This window comes from Danio rerio, chromosome 20 (assembly GCF_049306965.1).
Source record: "Danio rerio strain Tuebingen ecotype United States chromosome 20, GRCz12tu, whole genome shotgun sequence".
Classification (NCBI taxonomy): domain Eukaryota; kingdom Metazoa; phylum Chordata; class Actinopteri; order Cypriniformes; family Danionidae; genus Danio; species Danio rerio.
Genome location: NC_133195.1, coordinates 7,636,243 through 7,658,473, shown reverse-complemented (window position 1 = coordinate 7,658,473; position 22,231 = coordinate 7,636,243). Strand labels below are relative to the sequence as shown.

At 36.8% G+C, this 22,231-nt stretch overlaps 1 protein-coding gene across 6 annotated transcripts in view; it reads left to right on the top strand.

Annotated features, from left to right (window-relative positions):
* The window catches only part of usp24 (ubiquitin specific peptidase 24), a 746,345-nt gene that overhangs the window by 82,028 nt on the left and 642,086 nt on the right, over positions 1-22,231 (top strand). For 5 of the 6 annotated variants that reach the window (XR_012396338.1, XM_073934053.1, XM_002665668.8 and 2 more), the window contains 14 exons: positions 1,818-1,916; positions 3,939-4,112; positions 4,197-4,282; positions 5,487-5,595; positions 5,744-5,902; positions 7,325-7,422; positions 7,530-7,625; positions 10,311-10,533; positions 10,606-10,768; positions 12,288-12,443; positions 13,964-14,034; positions 14,353-14,513; positions 19,230-19,291; positions 20,633-20,824. Coding sequence is in view for 4 of the 6 variants with exons in the window: in XM_073934053.1 (XP_073790154.1) it covers positions 1,818-1,916; positions 3,939-4,112; positions 4,197-4,282; positions 5,487-5,595; positions 5,744-5,902; positions 7,325-7,422; positions 7,530-7,625; positions 10,311-10,533; positions 10,606-10,768; positions 12,288-12,443; positions 13,964-14,034; positions 14,353-14,513; positions 19,230-19,291; positions 20,633-20,824 (1,849 nt within the window). In the remaining 2 variants the exon portion in view is untranslated. Of the gene's footprint in view, positions 1-1,817; positions 1,917-3,938; positions 4,113-4,196; positions 4,283-5,486; positions 5,596-5,743; positions 5,903-7,324; positions 7,423-7,529; positions 7,626-10,310; positions 10,534-10,605; positions 10,769-12,287; positions 12,444-13,963; positions 14,035-14,352; positions 16,320-17,383; positions 17,540-19,229; positions 19,292-20,632; positions 20,825-22,231 lie in introns of all 6 variants that reach the window. The other variant, XR_012396339.1, reaches the window with a different exon arrangement.

Sequence of the window (22,231 nt, the reverse complement as noted above, 5' to 3'; positions counted from 1 at the left end):
TTTACTTTAATCATTACTATTGGACTGTGAAAAGACTTTCAACCAGCACAATAACAGAATTGTTGTTGTGATTGTCTTGCTTCTGAAGACAATCACCCCTGCACCTTTAAGTACTAATGTGTTTTAAAAAGGTCTTGTAACTAATAAATAAACCCTAGTATCTCAAGAATAAGCAGTAGTAGCTAATGAATAAAAGATGGAAAGAATCAGGTCGTACTAATTGTTGGTACATAATTATGGTAACGTAATTGGCCACTCAAGGCTTACACATGCATAAAAGGGGAAGAAGAACCTATTTGTGACCTCTATAAGAATATTTTGACCACAAAACATATTTTTATAAAATGTATATTTTTAAATGATATTAAAGAATGAAATCATAAGTCCAAGGCACTCAAAATGTAAAAGGGGTCACACACCAGAAGCGCCGCTCAGTGACGCTGCGTAGCTTCATGCAGCGACATGCATTTCAGAATTCTAAACGTAGGTTTCTATCAGGATACACACATCAGCGCTGCAAGTTGGCGGCTGTGTGCGGTGGCCAGCCACGACTTAGGACACATATTTCTGCCGCGCTACATAGGGCCATCTGAGTAGTTTCATTTTAAATAGCATGCGAATGTGCGCATCTAGTGTGCAATACTTTCAACTGTCATGTGCGCGTCCTGTCACGGCGTATGCGACGTGTGACGCCCTTTAGTGAAAGAATTAAAAAGCCTTTATTAACACGGCTTTTGCCGACGCAGTGGCGCTGTAGGTAGTGCTGTCACTTCACAGCAAGAAGGTCGCTGGTTCAAGCCTCGGCTGGGTCAGTTGCCGTTTCTGTGTGGAGTTTGCATGTTCTCCCTACATTCGCATGGGTTTTCCTCCATGTGCTCCAGTTTCCCCCACAGTCCAAAGACATGTGGTACAGGTCAATTGGGTAAGCTAAATTGTCCATAGTGTACGAGTGTGTGTGTGAATGAGTGTGTATGGATGTTTCCCAGAGTTGGGTTGTAGCTGGAAGGGCATCCACTGTGAAAAACATGCTGGATGAGTTGGCGGTTCATTTCGCTGTGGCGACCCTAGATTAATAAAGAGACTAAGCCGAAAATGAATGAATGAATGAATGAATGAATGAATGAATGAATGAATGAATGAATGAAAAACAGCACTATCGCACTTCGGCAACACTTGCATTCATTCAGGTGTGTCTGGAGTGCGTTTGAAGAGTACGGTCACATGACTCAATTAAACGCGAAGGTGCTGTTTTGTAGAATAGCCATGTCAATAAAGGCTTTTTTTATTTTTTCACTTACTTTCCAAGTGCCTTGGACTTCATTGTTTAACTTTTTGAATCCCTTGCCCAAAGAGCACTGGCAGATTAACTAATTTAATTTTGGATAATAGAAAATGTTTTTATTCAGCAAATATTTTAAGGGAAATATTTAAAGATGTCTTCTGGTGTCTTCTTGTTGCTGTTATTAATCATTGATCAAATTAACTTTTTATCAGTGTTGTTGTTATTTGTATTTTTTGTACAATGAGGAACTAAGAAACAGTTATGATTATTATTGTTGTCATAAAATTATTGAATATTTACTGGTATTTACTATATATTCCATATATTTACTAACATTTACTACATTTTGCCATAAATATATCCAATGCTGCTGATATGACATTAAAACACAAATGAATAATACATAAATAAATACTTTAAAAGAAATCTAAAAAATTGTTACTAGTAGCATGAAAATACATGCCAGTATGGTTTGCTTTGCTTTGCCTCATTTGAATGATGTATCTAAATGTGTGTGTTTGTGTGTGTGTCTCAGGCCCACAGTAATGAGACTATAGGCAGCATCAGGTGGAAGATTGCAGATCAGCTCAGCTGTCCGGTGGACAATGTGCAGATATTCGCCAATGACAGCATGGTGAGTCAAACACTAACTGTGATCCGACACAGTCATGTGTGAGTGGTGAGCACAGCACTGTGAGAGTTTGAGGCTGCTGTTTTCATTGTCCTTGTTTACACCTGCTATTAAGATCTGTGTTTAGTTTTTTCGTTGTTGTTGCTGTTTTTTTATGACAAAATATTTTTGACTTGTTCACACCTGTATTATGCTTTTAACCACTTCTAGGGTATCTTGGAAATATGGAGTAGACTTGTATATTTCATATGTCATTCATTCATTCATTTTCTTGTCGGCTTAGTCCCTTTATTAATCTGGGGTCGCCACAAAGGAATGAACCACCAACTTATTCAGCATATGTTTTACACAGCGGATGCCCTTCCAGCTGCAACCCATCTCTGGGATACATCCATACACACTCATTCACATACATACACTACAGACGAATGAGCTTACCCAGTTCACCTATAGCACATGTCTTTGAACCAAGCGGCAACCTCCCGCTCTCTCTCAGGAAGCCAATACGGAAGTAACTAAAACTGCAATTCATCCGAAATTCCGCTAGTCCTGGCCGCTCCTGGCACCAAAACAGAGCACATTTTAATTGAGCCCACTGTTAGAATGGCCAACTTTACAGCAGAAAAAAAGGTGTTTACAGCCTGGTACAAAAAAGATTTTGGTTAATACAGCTAATATTACCCTTCATGACAACTGTGAGGGGGGTGAATTTTTTATGACTCATCCGTTTCCTTTATATTAAGTTATATTAAGTTTGCATAATTAAGGGCGTGGCCACTTGAGTGACAGCTAGGTCTCGTTGGTCGCCGTCACGTCACCTCAGCTGAATCCTGCATTTTAGCCACTGAACTCGGCGTATTTATCGTATTTCTGTGTTGTTTTATGTGGCTTTACACAGTCAACTGCCTTTTGGACTTGTTTCCTACACTTATTTGATGGAATGTCATGCTGAGTGCACGTTATTGTGCTCACAAACCATTCACGTGGCCTCCGTTTCCCATGTGAGTAAAGTTATATACTTATATACCATCTCTATACATGTATTCGTTTTATTTAAGATCATTTATCGTTTTTATTTATATTTAGAGCTGTAATGCACTCCAGAATCTGACGGATTGATTAGCTGTAGGCTCTAGAACAGTCATCTGAAGTGTTGTCATACAGTGTTATGCTGGATTTCATCAATAGTCTTACATTAACTAACACAGACTATGTCTGAAGTGTTTGGATGTAATTGGCGTGTTCCTCCTGTTGAAAAACGTCATAAGAACAATGTTTAGTGGCTCAATGTATTACAGCAGTGTTTTTAAAAGTCTAAACACTTTATTGATATAGTATACAACCAAGCACAAGTGGTCAGAATACAAACGAGTCACAGGTGATAAAGTATTAAGCGTTTTCCCAAAGTAAAGTGTGTCTGAACCAGGTCCAAGCAAACTGTCAGCAGGTGTCTGTAGCTCCGCTCACTCTCCGCCTCTTTGCCCTTGTTTGGTATCCCGCCGTGGGTGTGATGACGCGCGAACAAAATGGCGACGGTTGGCCGCGCCTACTTGTGGCTTCTTTTGCGCTCTTTAGAAACCTATGGGTGACGTCACAGATACTACGTCCATATATTTTACAGTCTATGCTTTGGACTTGTGGGGGAAACCGGAGCACACGAAGGAAACCCATGCAAACACTGGGAGAACATGCAAACTCCACACAGAAACACCAACTGAGCCGAGCCGAGATTCGAACCAGCGACTTTCTTGCTGTGAGGCGACAGCACTACTTACTACCCTACTGCGTTGCCATTATTTAAATTTTAATTAGTAATAATTAAATATGATTTAACTGTGAAAACTGCACTGAAGCAGTTTAAGTTTACTAGAACGTTCATGTTAAGCTGCTTTGACACAATGTAAATTATAAAAGCTATAGAAATAAAGATGAAATCTGTTCTTATGTCAAACATAATGTAGATCACCTCAATTGCATGTATAATGTTCCTATGCTAAGTGTGGTCTTGTTGAATGTGTTTTACAGCTGACGATGAACCGTGACCAGAAGCTGCTAAATCAGCTGGGTTTCTCTGATGAGCAGAGTCTGACGGTGAAGAGCTCAGGAACAGGCACGCCGTCGGGCAGTTCAGCAGACAGCTCAGCCTCTGCCAGCTCCAGCAGCAGCGGCGTCTTCAACTCCGCATATGCTCTCGAACAGGTACACTCGCTCAGCTGACTCCATACTAAATCAAACAGACTCTATTGAGCAAAAAAGGACCTCTGATTGTTTTGTGATTTGCAGGAGAAATCTCTTCCTGGTGTGGTAATGGCGCTGGTGTGTAACGTCTTCGAGATGCTGTATCAGCTTGCCAACTTGGAGGAACCCAGGTAAACAACCCTCAACACACTCAAAGTTGAGCTATTACTTATTTAACTGCATACTCGCTCTGAATGGATCATTTGAATCAGTGAGTTGTTTATTGGAGACTCACTCTGAATAGATCGTTTGAATCAGTAAGCTGTTTATTGGATACTCACTGAGTGGATCATTTAAATCAGTGAGCTGTTTAAAGGAGGCTCACTATGAGTGGATCATTTGAATCAGTAAGTTGTTCATTGGATACTCACTCTGAATTGATCATTTGAATCAGCGAGTTGTTCACTGAATGCTCACTCTCAATTAATTATTTGAATCAGCACATTGTTCACTGAATGCTCACTCTGAATGGATCATTTGAATCAGTAAGCTGTTTATTGGAGACTCACTCTGAATGGATCATTTGAATCAGTAGGATGTTTTTTGGATACTTACTGAGTGGATCATTTTGATGTTTTGTGTGTCAAACTAGTGCACAAAAGACAGTGAACCCTTTAAAGGAATTGTGGCATAGGGATGAGACCTTCTGAATGGAAAGCAGTGTCACTGACCTGATTATTTGATTCAGTCAATTGTTAACTAGAGACTCATTATGACTAAATAATTTGAATGTGTGAGTTGTTTATTGAAGATGGATATGGATCTAAATGGATCATTTGAGTCATTGAGTTGTTAGCTTCAGACTTGTTCTGAATGCAAAATACAAATTAGTGAATCATTAACTGGTATCTCTTTCTGACTGGACCATTTGAATCAGTGAATCGTTTACTGAAGACTCACTCTTTTAAGATAATTTAAATCAGTGATTGGTTAACTGGAGACTCATTATGGCTGGATCATTTGAATCAGTGAGTTGTTCACTCATGATCAGAGTACGGTATACAAATGAAGGGTTTAGTGTGATTTGTGAAGTGAATTATTTAATGGAAAGAATCCACTCATTCACGACCTGGACGCTGGATTTGCATCTCTGTGTGGGAAATCATTTAATCATAGTTCAAAATAACAAGGAACATCATGTTTTAGAAATGTAATAAATGTAATAAAATGTAATAAAAATGTAATAAAATCAATAATTTTATGATTTGAAATGTAATAAAAAATAGTCTGAAGTACAAACACTTGACCAATGTACCAAAATATTTCAATAATGCTGGATGCTTTATCATCCACCCCTGCTTTAAACAACTGCGTGTCCATCTTGTTCTTGTCCAGAATAACTCTTCGTGTGAGGAAGTTGTTGCTGCTCATCCCGACTGACCCAGAGGTGCAGGACGCCCTCGATAACTTTGTGCCAAAAGAGTCCAGCGTCTGGAGTCACCAGGTACATCAACACCTCTCCTTAACTTGGATAAAGTGTCAGCTCAAGTTTAGATAGCAAAATTTCTCATATGCTGTGAATTGTAATAGTTGTGTGTGTGTGTGTGTGTGTGTGTGTGTGTCTGTCTGTCTGCGTCCAAACATCTCATCAGAAAACTCTGTTTACACTGGGATCGGGTTCTCAGGCCTCGAAGTCACCGTCTCTGTCCAGCAAACAGCAGCACCAGCAGAGCGCAGCATCTATCCTGGAGTCTCTGTTTCGCTCCTCTGCCCCGGGCATGTCCACCTTCAGAGTGCTCTATAACCTGGAGGTACATAATCATTATGAAGTTACAATATTCCATAATGCACAGATAGTATGCAAATCATGTCATTTGTGCCGACTATGCCAAATAATGTAAAAAAATAAAAAAAACAGCCAAATTCTACAAAAAGCAGAAAATTATGTTCATAAAAATATATAGAAGAGGATTCTGGTATGGTATGGGACAGTACAGATTTACAGGCAGGAAAGTGTGGGGAGCCGAGATAGGGAAAGGATCGGCAAAAGACCTCGAGCAGGGAATCGAACTCGCGTCAACTTGAGCATCTACGATGCTATGTGTCGACATGCTAACCACTAGGCTATTGGCGCCGACAGGATGATTTTTAAAGGATTTTGACACTGAAGACTTGGGGTAATGATGCTAAAAATTGGGGTTTGCCATCAGTAGGATGCATTTTAAAATATATTAAAATACAAAAAAATAAAAACTGTTTCAAATTGTACTGATGTTGTAATAATATTACAGTTTTACTGTATTTTTAATCAAGGAAATGCAGTTTTAGTGTTCTTGAGGCTTCTTTAAGTGATAGGTTACCACGCTTACCGCGTGTGTAGTCATGTGACCCCACTCTGTTTTATACTTCTGCAGCCTCTTTGCAACCACATCTGATCTCGGGTCAAGTAAGACAATGGACTTAAACTGTACTTTACATTACATTGACGATGATTGGAAGCTGCGCCAGAGATGCCTTGAGACGACATATTTGCTATTACATTAAAATGACTATTGACATGAAAATATTTGCTTACAGAAGATGCAAAAACTGCACTGTTTAAAATATTATTTTCAAGTGTTATTTTAATTAGAAGAGATACTGCTTTTTTTCAACTTTTAATTTGAAAAGCATTGAAAATTGTTTATTTCGTTTCTAAAAGTGCAAGTTACTTATTTTCAGTTATTTATTTTGTTGTTTTTTGTGTGTTTTAATTTAAGTTGTTCAATGTTGATGTTCAATAAATAATCAAAGGTAGTAGAGTAGGTAATGGGTAGTGTGTGTTTCCTTCAATTATTTTAAAATCAAGTTCTGCACCCTTCATTAAAAAACCTTTCTCTTGTGATATGTGAGCATATTTGCTGTACAAAATACAAAACCTGTCAGTGAACTATGAGGGTAAAAAATAAATAAATAAGTAAGCAATAAATGAATAAATAAACAAATAAAATAATCGTCAATTAATTGCAATCGAGTCAAAATGTACAGATAATCGAGATTTTTTTTTTGATTGTAGGCTAAATCACCCAGCCCTAGTTTTTCATTTCATTTTAAGGCGTTTTTTTTTTTTTTTCTAATTATTTTGGTGTACATTTGTTTTAATAAAACATCAAGAAAGCTACCAGATTTTAAAATCATCAGATTTATCTGTTTTATTTTTAAACTGAATTTTTAACACACATCTTTTCTCTCAGGTTTTGAGCTCCAAGCTGATGCCCACATCTGATGATGAAATGGCCAAGACCAGTGTCAAATCTTTCTGTGAGAACTTCCTCAAAGCAGGGGGTCTCAGGTAACATCTGCCTTTTTTTTCCCTACGTAATCTCCTTATGTTGATAATTCTGCAGTATTAATGTGTCTGTATGTCTGAATCATTAATTATCCCTCTCTGTGTCTCAGTCTGGTGGTTAACGTCATGCAGAGAGACTCCATCCCGTCTGAGGTAGACTACGAGACCAGACAGGGAGTCTATTCCATCTGCCTGCAGCTGGCCAGGTGCGCTCTCATTTATCAGTCTGACTGTCTTCTTTTTCTCTGTTTATTTATTTTAGTTTGTATTGTTCTCTTTTCTTCCCCTCTGCTCCTCATGGCAAGCAAGTTAATGATATTGCTTTAAAGGGATAGTTCACCTAAAACTGAAATCTGTCATCATTTGACTTCATTTGAATATATTTTAAAGAAAGCTGCAAATCTTTAATCATCAACTTTCATTTGTTTTTCCAACTATGGATGTCAATGGTTACCAGATTTCAGCTTTCTTTTGTGTTCAACAACAACAAAAATGAAACTTATAAAGATTTGGAACTTATTGAGGATGAGTAATAGTGTGTAAAATTTCATGTTTGTGCAAAAGAAATGGGTCATGAGATAAGAAACAAATTTTTAATTGATTTTTGGCATATAAGTTGTCATTATGGTGAGGCAGTGGCGCAGTAGGTAGTGCTGTTGCCTCACAGCAAGAAGGTCGCTGGGTCGCTGGTTCGAACCTTGGCTTAGTTGGCGTTTCTGTGTGGAGTTTGCATGTTCTCCCTGCCTTCGCGTGGGTTTCCTCCACGTGCTCCGGTTTCCCTCACAGTCCAAAGACATGTGGTACAGGTGAATTGGGTGAGCTAAATTGTGCATAGTGTATGAGTGTGTGTGTGAATGTGTGGGTTTCCCAGAGATGGGTTGCGGCTGGAAGGGCATCCGCTGCGTAAAAACTTGCTGGATAAGTTGGCGGTTCATTCCGCTGTGGCGACCCTGGATTAATAAAGGGACTAAGCCAACAAGAAAATGAATGAATAAAAGTTGTCATTATGATATTATAAAAACAAATTTCTATAAATAAAAAATAAAAATAAATTTCTTGTTGGTCTAAGAATTTATTGTATTGAACTCCATCTGTCACAGTAGCTATGTTTCCATCCAAAGATGCAAAATTAAATTTATGCACAAAACTGGAATTTAAAAGCATAAAAGACAACCGATTAAAGCAGCGTTTCCAGCATATGAGTCAAAGAGAACAAAATCGTCACTTCCTAATAAACTGGCACCAAAAATTTACTGAAAAAAACAATGTATTGACGTAGAAGCTGTGTGAATCCTTTCTTTATTTAATAAATGACTTGCGCCTCAGAAGACAATGCCGACATGTAGGACTGGGTGATCGGAAAAAAAATCTAGGTTTTTTTGAAAAAGTTTATCGATTCACGATTTAAAGGGCACCTATGGTGAAAAATCTACTTTTAAAGCTGTTTGGACAGACATTTGTGTTAGTATAGTGTGCATTATGTCATATTGGGGTGTAATAAACACACTCAAAAATTTAACAACATAAAAACAGTGGACCAATAAGAGCGGTTTTCAGATCGACCGCAACTTGACGTTGGAGTGCGGTCCCCCACCCACCAATATTGATTGACAGCTGCGTGCATTAACATGTCTCCGTAGTAACGCATATAATCATATCAACAAGACAGGACGAGCGCAAAGCAACCGGGAATAAAAGGTCTGTTCAGTTTGCTAGGATCATCAATCATCATCAAACGTGATCAAGAGTGAGTTTTACAAGTTTAACATGTTTCAAAACAGTGCACGTGTGTAATGAAGTACAGCGATTCACCTCAGATTCACTTCATTAGCACAGCCGTGTGTCTCTCTGTGTGTGTGTCTGCGCTATGTGTGTGTGTGTTTTTCCTCGCTGTGTGTGTGCATGAACTCATTGTTGCAACTCCACAAAAAATGCATCAAATACTGATTGGTAAAGTTCTTACTGTAGTATTTCTCACAAACCTTACGTGAGCTCTGCTTCCTGAGGCAGCCGAGGGCGGCGATTGAGGCATTCTGCTGACAGGCACATGGAAACGGTGGGCAGAGATGAACAGCCTTAAAGGCCCAGTGGAAAAAAACAGCAACAACCTTTTCCCAGCTATAATACAGACACTTCAAACAGCTATAATAAATAATCTGCTATGTGTTTTGAGCTGAAAGTTTACAGACACTTTCTGGGAACACAAAAGACTTATATTAAATATGGGGTAACCTATGTGCCCTTTAAAACATTACAACAGCATGAATGAAGTAGCATTCTCTTTATAAGTAACTTGAAAAACCATCTGGTTAAGGAACATTGTATTTTCAATGGCCATGCCATACATAAATTGGACATAAATTGGACAAGAAGGTGTAAATAAATGTAAAACAAATTCATGAGTTAAATATCGTTGCAGAAGATTTTAAAAAAATATTTGTGTAAATATTGCAGTTGATGGAATACAGAGGTATTTTTGTGCAGAATTGGGATTGGGCCTTAATCTTCGAGGCAAAGTTTTTACAAATTTAAATATGCAAATAGTTAAGCAATCACTCTATGAATATTTAAGCCTATTCATCGGCCAAAGCAGAACAGAGAATATACTGTTTCTTCTAAATTGTTATGTTTTTATTATAAAATGAGTGGATATATGGTGAGTTATAGTAAGTAGACATGTTGTAATAAATGAACCGCAGAGAAAAGTACAAACCACCCCTCTAATACATAGTCATAATTACAGTATGACACTTATTTGTAACACAAGTAGTTTTACAGTTCGCTGCCCATGTTTGTTGCACTTATTTGGATTCATTAGTTGCTGTAGGTAAAAATTGAGAAGGCTTTTATGTTGGGTAACTTGGGTTTTAACATTGGATCTCCTCCTGCAGGTTTTTACTGGTAGGGCAGGCTATGCCTAGTATCCTGGACGAGGAGTTAAGCAAGGATGACACTCTGTCCTCTCGGCCGTTTCGTAACGCTGGCCGTCAGAGCGGCCGTCAGCTCTCCGTCTGTGGAACTCCAGAAAAGTCCTCCTACCGGCAGGTGTCCGTGTCTGACAGATCCTCCATTAGAGTGGAAGAAATCATCCCAGCCGCTCGTGTTGCCATACAGGTGTGTGAGAGTTTCTAATGCTGCATTGCTTTTTTAGAGAATTGTTCTGACTTGTCTGATTGGTCTTTTCAGACAATGGAGGTAGGAGACTTCACATCTACAGTTGCGTGTTTCATGAGACTCACCTGGGCAGCAGCTGCAGGCCGATTGGACTTGGTTGGCAGCAGTCAGCCAATCAGGGAGACGACCAACTCTCTTCTCCCGCTGGGCGTCCGCAGCAGAGTCAGCAGCACAGGTAACACCTTGGGCAATGAATAATGGCATACAAAAGGAAAGTTTGTTTTTACGTGTAAAGTAGTCAACATTTGAAGTGGATCAAAAAAAAATTTCAACATTGTCTCAAGACAAGAATGGGTGTTTTGCAATAGTTTTAGACTATTTTCATCAACTTTTTTGATCCACTTCAAATGTTGACTACTGTATGCATGTACACTGTAAAAAAATTCTGGGTTCCACACAATTCCTTTATGTTGTCCTAACAGTTGTCCTAAAAGTTAACCTTGATTAATTAAGCTTACAATTTTAAGTGAATTGAACGCAAAACAGCTTTCCCAAAAAAATCTTAAGAATTGTTGTTTTGACTCATTTTAAATAAGAAGTTTAAACAAGTGTATGCTGTGAATATTTATTATGGATATATAAACACACACATCCATGTATACATTCGATAAAATGTTTATTTACATTTAGATATAAAATATATTTGTATATATTACATTTTAAATAAAGATTTAAATATCTATGTCAATATTTTTGTTTTGTATAGTTTTGAATTTATGTTTGTGTAAAGTGGTGCCTTGTTTATCGCAGGAGTTATGTTCTAAAAATAACTCTCAATAGGAGAAATCCACAAAGTAATCAGCTTTATTTTTAACAATTATTATCGATGTTTTAAGGCTGTAAAACCCCTCTCTACACACTTTATACTCTTTTCTTAAACAGGTATTAACATTTTCACAGTTTTCTCTCTTGTTTAAACACTCTCAAAACTTCCAAACCTTAGAAAAATAAGTCCAGTATTATAGAATGAAACCAAAGATCAAAACCACTTGATCTTTATTTATTTATTCCGTAATGGCACTCTACAGCGGCATACTTTCTGACTTCCTTTAGTGTGTCCAGAAGTCCCACTTTAAGTCCTGCCTTTGATGGTGCAGAACATTTCATCAACATCATACAGTACAGCACTTAAGAGTCATAATGCTAGATTGATTGACAATGGATTTTTTTCTCACTTTATTTTAATGTTTAATTCATGCCATTAAAAAAAAAAAAAAAAAAACAGTAACTATGACTTTTGCTGCTACCAATTTGCATCTTAGTAATAGTAAGGTAGAGATCAAGTTTGGTATTAGGTAGAAATAGAAACGTAGAAAATATGTTTGTAGTTTTAAGTAAGAATAATTGTACGTAATTTATGCAATGAAGACAAATGTTTGATTTATGCAAGGTTTTTTTTTTCTTTTTCTATTTTTTTTTAAGTATTTATGTTTTGTACTTGAATACTGTTAGACTGTCCAGAAATCATAAAACAGTTCACCCCATAAAACTGTCATTTTACTATGATGGATGTATTTTTTTATCAAATGTCATACTGTAGGCACACAGCATTCTGAAGCCAGCTAAAATGCACTCAATAATAATGTTATATTACAATTGGTAGAGGTGAAGGCAACTACTGCAGAATGACATTAACTGATATGCCCAGCCTTGCTAATCATGTTTTTTTTTTCCGGTTTGCATGTATGTTTTAGGAAGTAACTGCAGTTCCAGCAGTGAGGGTGAGGTGACCACACTGCAGGCTGGCATATGTGTCAAACAGCTGTTTGTGTCCATTAAAGACACCATCATCGCACGAGAAGCACTCTCTTTACTCGTCACATGCCTCCAGCTACGCTCCCAACAGCTATGTAAGAAGAAAAAAAAACATGCTCATGTCTAGAGCTGCACAATTAATTAGTGGAAGATTGTGATTTAAACACCCAGAGATCTGAAAAGAGATCTGAAAGATCACGATGTTGATTAAATCTCAGCAGTATATTCAGATCTGTGTTTGCCAGAAAGAGTGCAGGTTGGAACTATGTTGGCTATAGTTGAAATATTTTCAGTTTTTTTTTAAGCTTTATCATTATTTTATTGTTACAAATATTCAGATTATCAGTGAAGTACTGGGTAATAAACACTATTTAAAAGTGAATTGATGCTTCAAATTGAGGTTAACAGTAGAACTACAGAAGCAGTCATTTAGACTCTTTAAAAAGTTTGTAATTTAACCCTTGTGTACTCTTCAAATTTACTACCCCACATTATAATGACATTTTTTGATTGCAAAGACATGGCAGCATATTATTATGCAGTATGTTGTTGCTGGTTTTCACTGTTGAATTGTTTTAAATTTGTAAAGCATTTTCCCAAAATAAAAGTTGTCACTAAAAATTTGATGAAACACAGAAAAAGATATGGCCAAATTAAGACTTAAAATCACCCTAGAGTAAATGAAAACATCCCCAACAGCACACATGGGTTAAATAATTTTGTCCAAATAAAACCCATATAGCTTAAGTACTCTCACTTGTTCTTAATCTAACAATGTAGCATTATTTTATTAATATGACAAAACATTAAAGAGTATTTCTACCTTGAACAATCATTCCGGGAAAAATGACCGGATACATTTTAGCATCCATTTTTTGTGTGCTTTTGAAAATTGCCTCGCGATGTTCTGCTAACAAAAAACATAACTTACCAATAGCAACAACATAACTTTACCTTCGACATGTCTTTTAAACTTTTAAAAACAACATTTTCTCTTTGCTCTCCTGCTTGACAAAGTGAGGTATGCAACTTCTGTGGTGGTCTTGTACACACAATTATATGCTATATTACAAAAAATTGTTTTTTTTTTATAAAATAATATGACACGTTCAAAGCTTAATTTTTTTTACGGTAAATTTTTTTTTAAAAATATGATGAAAGACGTTGAAAGCTTAATTTTAAAATCTCATAAGAAGCTTTAAATGTAAATATAACATCACAAAAATTTAGTTCGATCCAGTTTTCGGTGTAGTGGTCACAATGACAATTTTAGTAGTTATAGAATTCTGGTAATTCTAGTGTTAAAGGTCCTTTTGAAATTTAGTTCGTTTCAGTCTGTTAATTTTAAGCTAGCATGCTCTAAAACAGTGACATCATTTGTGTTTCGAAAATATAAATCCTATATAACATCCATTTTTCAGTTGAGATTACGTCAAACATCGAATAAAAAATGCACATTTTAAAGCACTTCTCGGGACCTTTAAAGCATTCTCTGGTGTAAATAAAAAAAATCTTGATTCTTAATTCATTCAGAATTGTGAAACTCTACTAGTACGCGAGATAAAGTCAGCAAAAAGTTAAACTCACAATTTCTTTGCATGTTTTTTTTTCCAAGGTTCATTTTACTCTCTGCTGTCTGTGAATGATTTCATCATTGATATTCTGCTGGGCTCGCCGAGTGGGGAGGTCAGTGGCTGTTACACTTAAACACATGTTATAAAAGGGATAGTTCACCCTAAAATGAAAATACCATCATCAATTACTCACCCTCCACTTGTACAAAGCCTGTTTGAGTTTCTTCTGTTGAACTACATTCTGTTGACAAAACTGGTAGCCTTTGACTTCTATAGTATTTGTTTTCCTACGATGAAAGTCAAATATTTCCTTGGTTGTTTAACAAAAAAAAGTTTATTGAAATTTAAAAACTTTTTTGGGTGAAAACATTTTCCAATTTTGGTGAATTATCCCTTTAAGTGTGTGTCTTCAACTCTTTCTCCTGAACAGATCCGGCGTGTGGCGTGTGATCAGCTCTACACACTCAGTCAGTCGGACACTTCAGCGTACCCGGACCTCCAAAAGCCCAACCTCTTCCTGCTGAAGGTGGTCCTGACAGCACAACTTCCTCTCTGGTCGCCCACCAGCATCATGAGGGGCGTTAACCAAAGGTCAGACACACTATTTATATTAGTTGTCCTCATAATGAAGTCACTCACACAGAACACGTTGTTGTGTCTAAAGAAGTGAGAAATATACCATAAAAGTGCAGCAAAGAACGTAAGGGTATCTGGATATGGTTCCTATGAGTGCTTGTAAACAGAAACATGCAACGCTTGTCCCTCCTCTTGAATTCTTCTGATTGGCCCACTGCTGTGAAACTGACATTAATGAGTGATGCTGGGTGTATTGTTGAAATTCTTTTTAACTTGACACAGCATCTTAAGAATGAGGCGCTCATGTGCAATGCCTTGCAAAAGACACAAGATTCTAGTCTTAGGAGAAACAAAGCATTCGAAACACCATTTGCTAGTGACACCTGGTGGTCAAAACCGTGTAAATGCAACAAAAAATCAGGCAAAATATGCATTTGTATTGACTTTTTTAAACATATTGTGAACTTTAAATTGAAAGTATTGACCTTATTCTTCAATGTGGAAATGCACTGTTTTTATGATTGTTTTAGAACCTTTTGATTCAGTTGCCTATGGGAAATAAAAAAAAATATATATAAGCTTGCAGTATAACTAGCCGTTTTAAAATCTAAAAATTATGGAAGCGAATGTATGTCAAGCATAAGGTAAATAACCTATAAATGCACTTTGCTGGTTATCTAAAATTATTGTCTGCATATTATGTGTTCTTTTAAAAATCGTCAAGGCTTACAGATAGTTTGTTCCATTGTGGATTCTCCTAAACAGACCAACAAGAGACCATGAACTATTATTTTTTCTCAGTTGGCAAATATCACATTAAAACGTCTACTAACTTGTTGGCGCCAATAGCCCAGTGGTTAGTGTGTCGACACATGGCACTACAGTGTTCACGGTGACCCCAGTTCGATTCCCAGCTTGTCACACACTTTCCATTCTAAAATCTTCACTGTCTTATAACATTAAAAGCAAAAGAAAAAATTTACAAACTCGTTAAACTGATCCAAGATCACATAAAAACTGTTAATCATGTTCAGCAATTGGCCACTTGGGGGCCAATCAGTAGCGTAGTAGGCCTAATTAAGCAGTTAAAGCTCTGCACAGTTCAATATATTTATTATTGTCAGCCACTTTAACCAAAATAAATTGTTTGAACATTAACACTGTACTGTGCTGACAGGTAAAAAAATAAATAAAACGTTAACATTTAAATTAAATGTGCTTTTAAAAGTAAATAAAAAATAGCAATGTTCTTAAAAAGTAAAAAGAAAACGTAAATAAATGTAAAATATTATCATAAAGTAGCCTATTCATCAAAACCTGGAAATATTTCTTGGACCTCATAAATATAGGCTATATGTCTTCATATTCATATATAAACTCTTTTTGATAAATTTTGAAATGTAGGTCGCAGGTATATATGAAATGTTTTTGCATATCTTTGAAATCTAAGCATTAACATGTAATTTAAATATACAAATTGGATTTACATATTTAAATTAGAAATTAGATTTGCTTACTGTGCGTTAGCTTTGTGTGCCAGAAAAGCAGATGATTAAACTATACCTGTCAACATTGGCATATATATAAATACGGGATACGCCCCCAACAATCGTTACAAATATGGGGAGGAAATTAGCTTCAAATGATAGAATACATTAGAAAAATGAAAATAAAATGAAAGGTTTAGCCTTTTAAAATCAATTGACTGTTCACATCGGTGTTAGCATACGTGTTAAAGGGTTAAAAGCGTGTTTATTTTTTTACTTTAATTATTTAGCGATTCCTCTGCGTATCACTAGAAGAAAGCCTGCGTACCACCAAGTGTGCCGCAAGCCTACGTTTGAGTGAGGGTCTCGGCCGTTATATCGCCCCCTGGGGGCTGGCTGCGGTACAAGTCATAAAGCCCGCCTCCTCCGTGTTAATGAAGGAGACTTGAGCCCAAATAAAAAAAAATATTACACTTGCAATAAAATGTCCCGAAAGATAGTTCTGGTCGATTAAGGCACTGGTTATTGTGCTGAAATTAGGTGCAGATCTTCATTTTTGTAAACAGTTTGTTTTTAGCAGTAATTTAATGCTGGGCGTGTCATCGTGATTGACAGCTGTGATTGACAGTTTCTCAAAGCAGCGCGTCTGAGCTTCGGCAGGAGACTGAAGTAGACTGAAATGTTATTATTCGATTTCTGTGTTATTTTACCATGACAAAATGAGTTCAGCAGTAAACTATAGTTTCTGACATACATGATCCTGGTGGAACACTGTTTATTCGCTAAGTTCAGGGCTTTTTTCGGGCTTTATTAGTTTGCTGATACACGCCTAGCCACCCAGATAGCAAAACACAGTTCCGGCTAGATTCTCGCCTGCCGGAGACTTATCTCTTAGAGCTCAGACTGACTAACGTTACCTCTGCTGGACCTACTCCGGATGCCTGGACTCACTACCCAATTCCAGCCCGAGTCAATCGAGCCAGATGCGGCGGCCGAGCGAGCTGGCGCTGCCGCATGCGAGCCGGAATCAGCCCGCGACGCCGCGAGTAAGTTATGCGCTGCGGCCTGGAGCTGGCGCGATTGAATATATAAAACCCTCATATTTGTTAACGTTATTACATCCATTTGTGTTGATATGACAGCAAACGCATGCTGAGAAGTTCGGGGGGCGTAGTTTATTTTACATAAAGCGTTTGATTGGAAGCTCGACTCTGCTCATTTTCGCGGCTCCTCCTCTGGCTCCATCAGAAAATCCTTCTGCGCATGTCAAGGCTCCAATTTCAGCAGTCTTTTGCGACAGTTTGTGCCCGTCAAGCAGGCATTTTGCCCTCAAGGCCTTCAATGGGAAAAAGGGCTGTCGCGTCATCCATATTTTTTACAGTCATTGCGTACCACAAGTGGTACACGTACCACAGTTTGAGAACCACTGCACTAGAAGATGACACGGGACGGGATTTTCACTTCTTTCCCGTCCCACTCCCACAGAAAGACACCCTGTCTCGTCCCACTCCCAGACCAAAGTTTAAAAAATAATCCTGTTCCAACCCGCTGCTGGTAAAATTACTCCCGCTCCTGTTTAAAAAGACTCCCGCTCCTGTTTAAAAAGACTCCCGCTCCTGTACCAATATTTATATTTTCTACTTTTAGACTTAGAATATAGAATTTGATTTTATCTGCTGCTGAGTCTCTGTTTTTAGATTTTCTGGTGATCAGTTACAGTAATTAAAAAGAAAAACAGTACACAGCTCACACTAAGCTGCATTTTACTCATTTATTGAAGTTTTTTTTTGGTAATTAACATGTTAACAATATTCATCCACTATGCGCTTTCATATTGAGAGAAATGCAGCATGCACAATTCAAACGTTTAAACATTAACACGTTTTGAAAAAAGTAGTCAAAAAAGCAGTATGTATGTATGCAAACAAACACTGAACCTACAGTATGACGGTTGCCAGCAATTTTGTCAATCAGATGAGACTCAAGTGTGCCTTTTCAGACTGCTTGTCCCTGAATCACTGGTGTACTTGACCAAGATTAAGCATGTTTTACAAGCAGCATACGGCGTGCTATCATCGACCAGTTTACTCACATGGACTTGAATATTCCTGACATCCTGACTAGTTCTATTTCTTTAATGGACATGTCATTACCTCTGACTTTACGCTTCAAATAATTTTTTCACCACATTCTCTGTGGGTGATAGCTCCCTCCAGCACTGATGGCTTCTGGGTCGTGTAGTTCATTTTCAATTGCTGTACGTTGTAATCGTATTAAAATAAAACTACAAAATGGCTGTGCAGTTTTTTTTTGTCATATACCTATTGGTTGATTCCCACTCCCGTCTGCTCCCATTAATGATTTTATCCTGCACCGTCCCAATCCCGTGATTAAAAGCAAAGATGACTTTCATCCCGTGGAAATCCCACAGGAATCCTGTGACCCGTGGGATTCACGAAAAAATGTCATCCTCTAATACAAACTCTAAAACCACTGATTCTAAACTAAAGATTGGCTAAGCTTTTGAACCTTCATGAAGCTGTGTTTCAAGAGCAGTCATTACTACGAGACACCATCGTAATTGTCAAACTCATCCATTAAGCATATGTTGACATAAACGCAATGGAAAAGTAGGGCATTTAAATTTTAAAAGAAAAAAAAATTAAATCATGTTTTGTGTGAACAAGCCCTGATAATTATAATAGATCTTGATGTGTGAGCTGGCTAAAGCTGGCAATCACTTTGCAAAAAGCAAGCTCAAACATGAGAGTTTGGAGCATTCAAATGCATTTACTGTTTGATGGAGCCTGTGTGAATGCAGATAGAATTGCTCTATAATTCATCTTGTGAAATAGTTCCATTTTCTCAAATATCAGCACACAAGTGAGAGCAATAAATGTAGTATTACATTTATACAGCAGTTCAGCAACAATATGTTGCATTTTAGAGACAATATTGTCCGTTTTTGTAGTAAAAATAGTTCCAGGGCAACATTAGTACATCTTTGGTGTTTTGTCCATAATTATGTAATTCTTGAATAAATTCATTGATCTATTCTTAAAGAAATGCACTTTTTTTAAGGTATTTTGAACTAAAAATATATAACTTATGTATAATGACAAATGTAGACCAAATTCAATCTTAATCAACTAATGTTTTTCATAGCAGGTTCACAAAAAGTTAAGATATTGTGTGGAAAGGTTGTGAGGTGAACACTTGGTGAACTGTTGGTCATTTTTTTCAGGTTGCTTTCACAATGCACAGAGTATTTTGACCTGAGATGCCAACTGCTGGATGACCTGACAAGTGAGTGTTCTGCCTTATTTTAACAATAAATATATAATATATATGGCATTAATCTCACAAATAAGATGGATTTTTTGCCTCTTTCTTTTATTTGAATTTACAGTCATTCCAAAATTGCGTTCTTAAAATTGGTTTTAAAATCATCAACTCTTTCTACAGCATGACCGGGAATTAAAAAAAAACAGTTTTTGTTACAAGATGCAGACAAATATTTAACTTGGTCAACTTTTTTCATTTAAGTTTCAACAACTCTGTAGTTTCTACTGTATTATTGTTTGTTTTATGCTCAGTGTCTGCCTTATACAGTACTTTTTTTTTTCCTCTGGGAATATATACAGTTGAAGTCAGAATTATTAGCCCCCCTTTGATTTATTTTTTATTTTTTTAATATTTCCCAAATGATGTTTAACAGAGCAAATAAATTTTACAGTATGTCTAATAATTTTTTATTTATTTATTTTTTTTTTTTTGGAGAAAGTCTTATTTGTTTTATTTTCTTAGAATAAAAACAGTTTTTAATTTTTTAAACATAATTTTAAGGTCAATATTATCAGCCCCTTTAGGCAAATTTGTTTTTTTTTGTCCGATAGTCTACAGAACAAACCATCGTTATACAATGACTTGCCTAATTACCCTGTCCTGAATAGTTAACCTAATTAACCTAGTTTAGCCTTGAAATGTCACTTTAAGCTGTATAGAAGTGTCTTAAAAAATATCTAGTAAAATATTATTTACTGTCATCATGGCAAAGAGAAAATAAATCAGTTATTAGAAATGAGTTATTAAAATTAGTATGTTTATAAATGTGTAGAAAAAATCTCTCAGTTAAACAGAAAACGGGGAAAAAAATAAACAGGAGGGCGAATAATTCAGGGGGGGCTAACAATTCTAACTTCAACTGTATAAAATTAGATATAATTAAATTATGTTATGTTAATGTTAAAAGCTTTCTTGTCATCACGACTGCATTAATTTTAACTTAGAGTCGCAAAATAAGTGTTATAATTGAATATATTTAACAACGGATGTATATTTTTTGCGGGGATGCATCAAATCATATAATGTTACGTTATCTTTCATGGTTGCAGCTTGTATTTATTTGTGCAATCTCAGGAAATTGCTTAAATTAAGTTAAGTAAAAATGTATATGAACCCTGCTCCACTGTCAGAAATCATTCTAATATTCAGGTTTGCTGCTTAAAAATTATTTTTTTTTTTTTTTTGCTATAAAAAGATTTAAAAATAAAAAATTTTAGATGAATATGCAAATATGTGCTCTTATTATATGTGCTGTAACTGGATTACAAAATAATATGTACAAAAATTTGGGGTTTTTTTCAGCCTCAGAAATGGAGCAGCTTCAGATCGGGCCAGCAGCGATGCTGGAGGACGAGATCAGCTGGCTAGATAATTTCGAGCCCACCTGGACTACCGAGCTGGAGACCAGTGAGGCTGACAACATCCTGCTGGCCGGACACCTGCGCCTCATCAAAACCCTGCTGTCCCTCTGTGGCACTGAGAAAGAACAGTTCGGTCAGACATTTTTCTTTTATCCTAACTGCTGGATATTGATAACAACTGAGGACTTGTATCACATTATTTTCTGATCTTTATTAAGATAAAATATCAAAGATGATAATTGCTAGGGAGACACTGAGAGTCAAAAAAGCAATCCTCTATCTTTAGAGAGAATTTTAAAATATGGGTTGCATTTCCAGTTTGGGGAACTTTCATTCAAAAGAACTGAAACAAATTGAAAATGAGGTTGGCTCAATGGCTCAGTGTTTAGCAATGTCACCTCTCAGCAAGAAGGTTGCTGGTTCGAGTCTTGGCTGGGCCAGTTGGCCTTTTGTGTGCAGTTTGTATGTTCTCCCCGTGGTTGGCGTGGTTTTCCTCTGGGTGCTCCGTTTTCCCCCACAGTCCAAAGACATGCGGTACAGGTGAATTGAATAAATTAAATTGGTTGTAGTGTATGTGTGTAAATGAGTGTGTATTGGTCTTTCCCTGTGCTGGGTTGCAGCTTGAAGTGCATCAGCTGCGTAAAATATATGCTGGATAAGTTGGCGATTCATTCTGTTGTGGCAATCCCTAATGAATAAAGGGACTAAGCCGAAGGAAAATGAATGACTCAATGAATTATGCAGACTTGTGCCTACATCCAGGTGGGTACTTCTCATAGATGTAATAATGTTTCTACAGTTAAAACTATATTTCATCTCCATTAGGGTTGGGCCCATAAACAATACCATCGTCCATCGCTGATGGCCAATAGACAACACGATGCTGAGTCGGCATCGTTGCTCACAAACGTCACTTTAGAGCTATTTTTTGAACGATTCTCTAGCGTAATGTCTAAAGTGATGACAAACCGTGTCATTTTGTTGACATTTTAGGCTTCTAAGGCTGAATTGCATAAAATGCCATCAGTCTACAGAGATTTCCCAGTATTTCTCTGTTGCAAATGGGACATAACAATAATTAACTTAGTAAAAAAGTAAACAGTCTGTTTCTGTGGTTTAAATACAGCACTACAAAATACAAAGATCGACTTAGAATGTCACTTCTTTATTTATAATGATTTGCTCTGCTGTTGTTTGAAACTTACGTTGAAACAACACATTTTTTCTCCCTCTAAGGACTTGTAATGCAGTCTCTGTCAACATCTTGTGGCAGAACGTCCCTTTCTTTGGTCAGCTCAAAGACAGGCTGATGGCGGCCGATGCACTGCATCTCTGAAATTCTAAATATTTAAAATATGAAAAAAAGACATTATTTCCAACACTCCACTTATGTTATGTTGTAAATGTTGAAGTTAAAGTATGTTAGTAAGTCAAAACTTGACCCTTTATTCATTGTACATTTGTTCATTGCACACATTGAAAGCACTTACCTAAACACTTCCAGATTGTTTGTTTTATTATTATCTGACTACAATTCTTA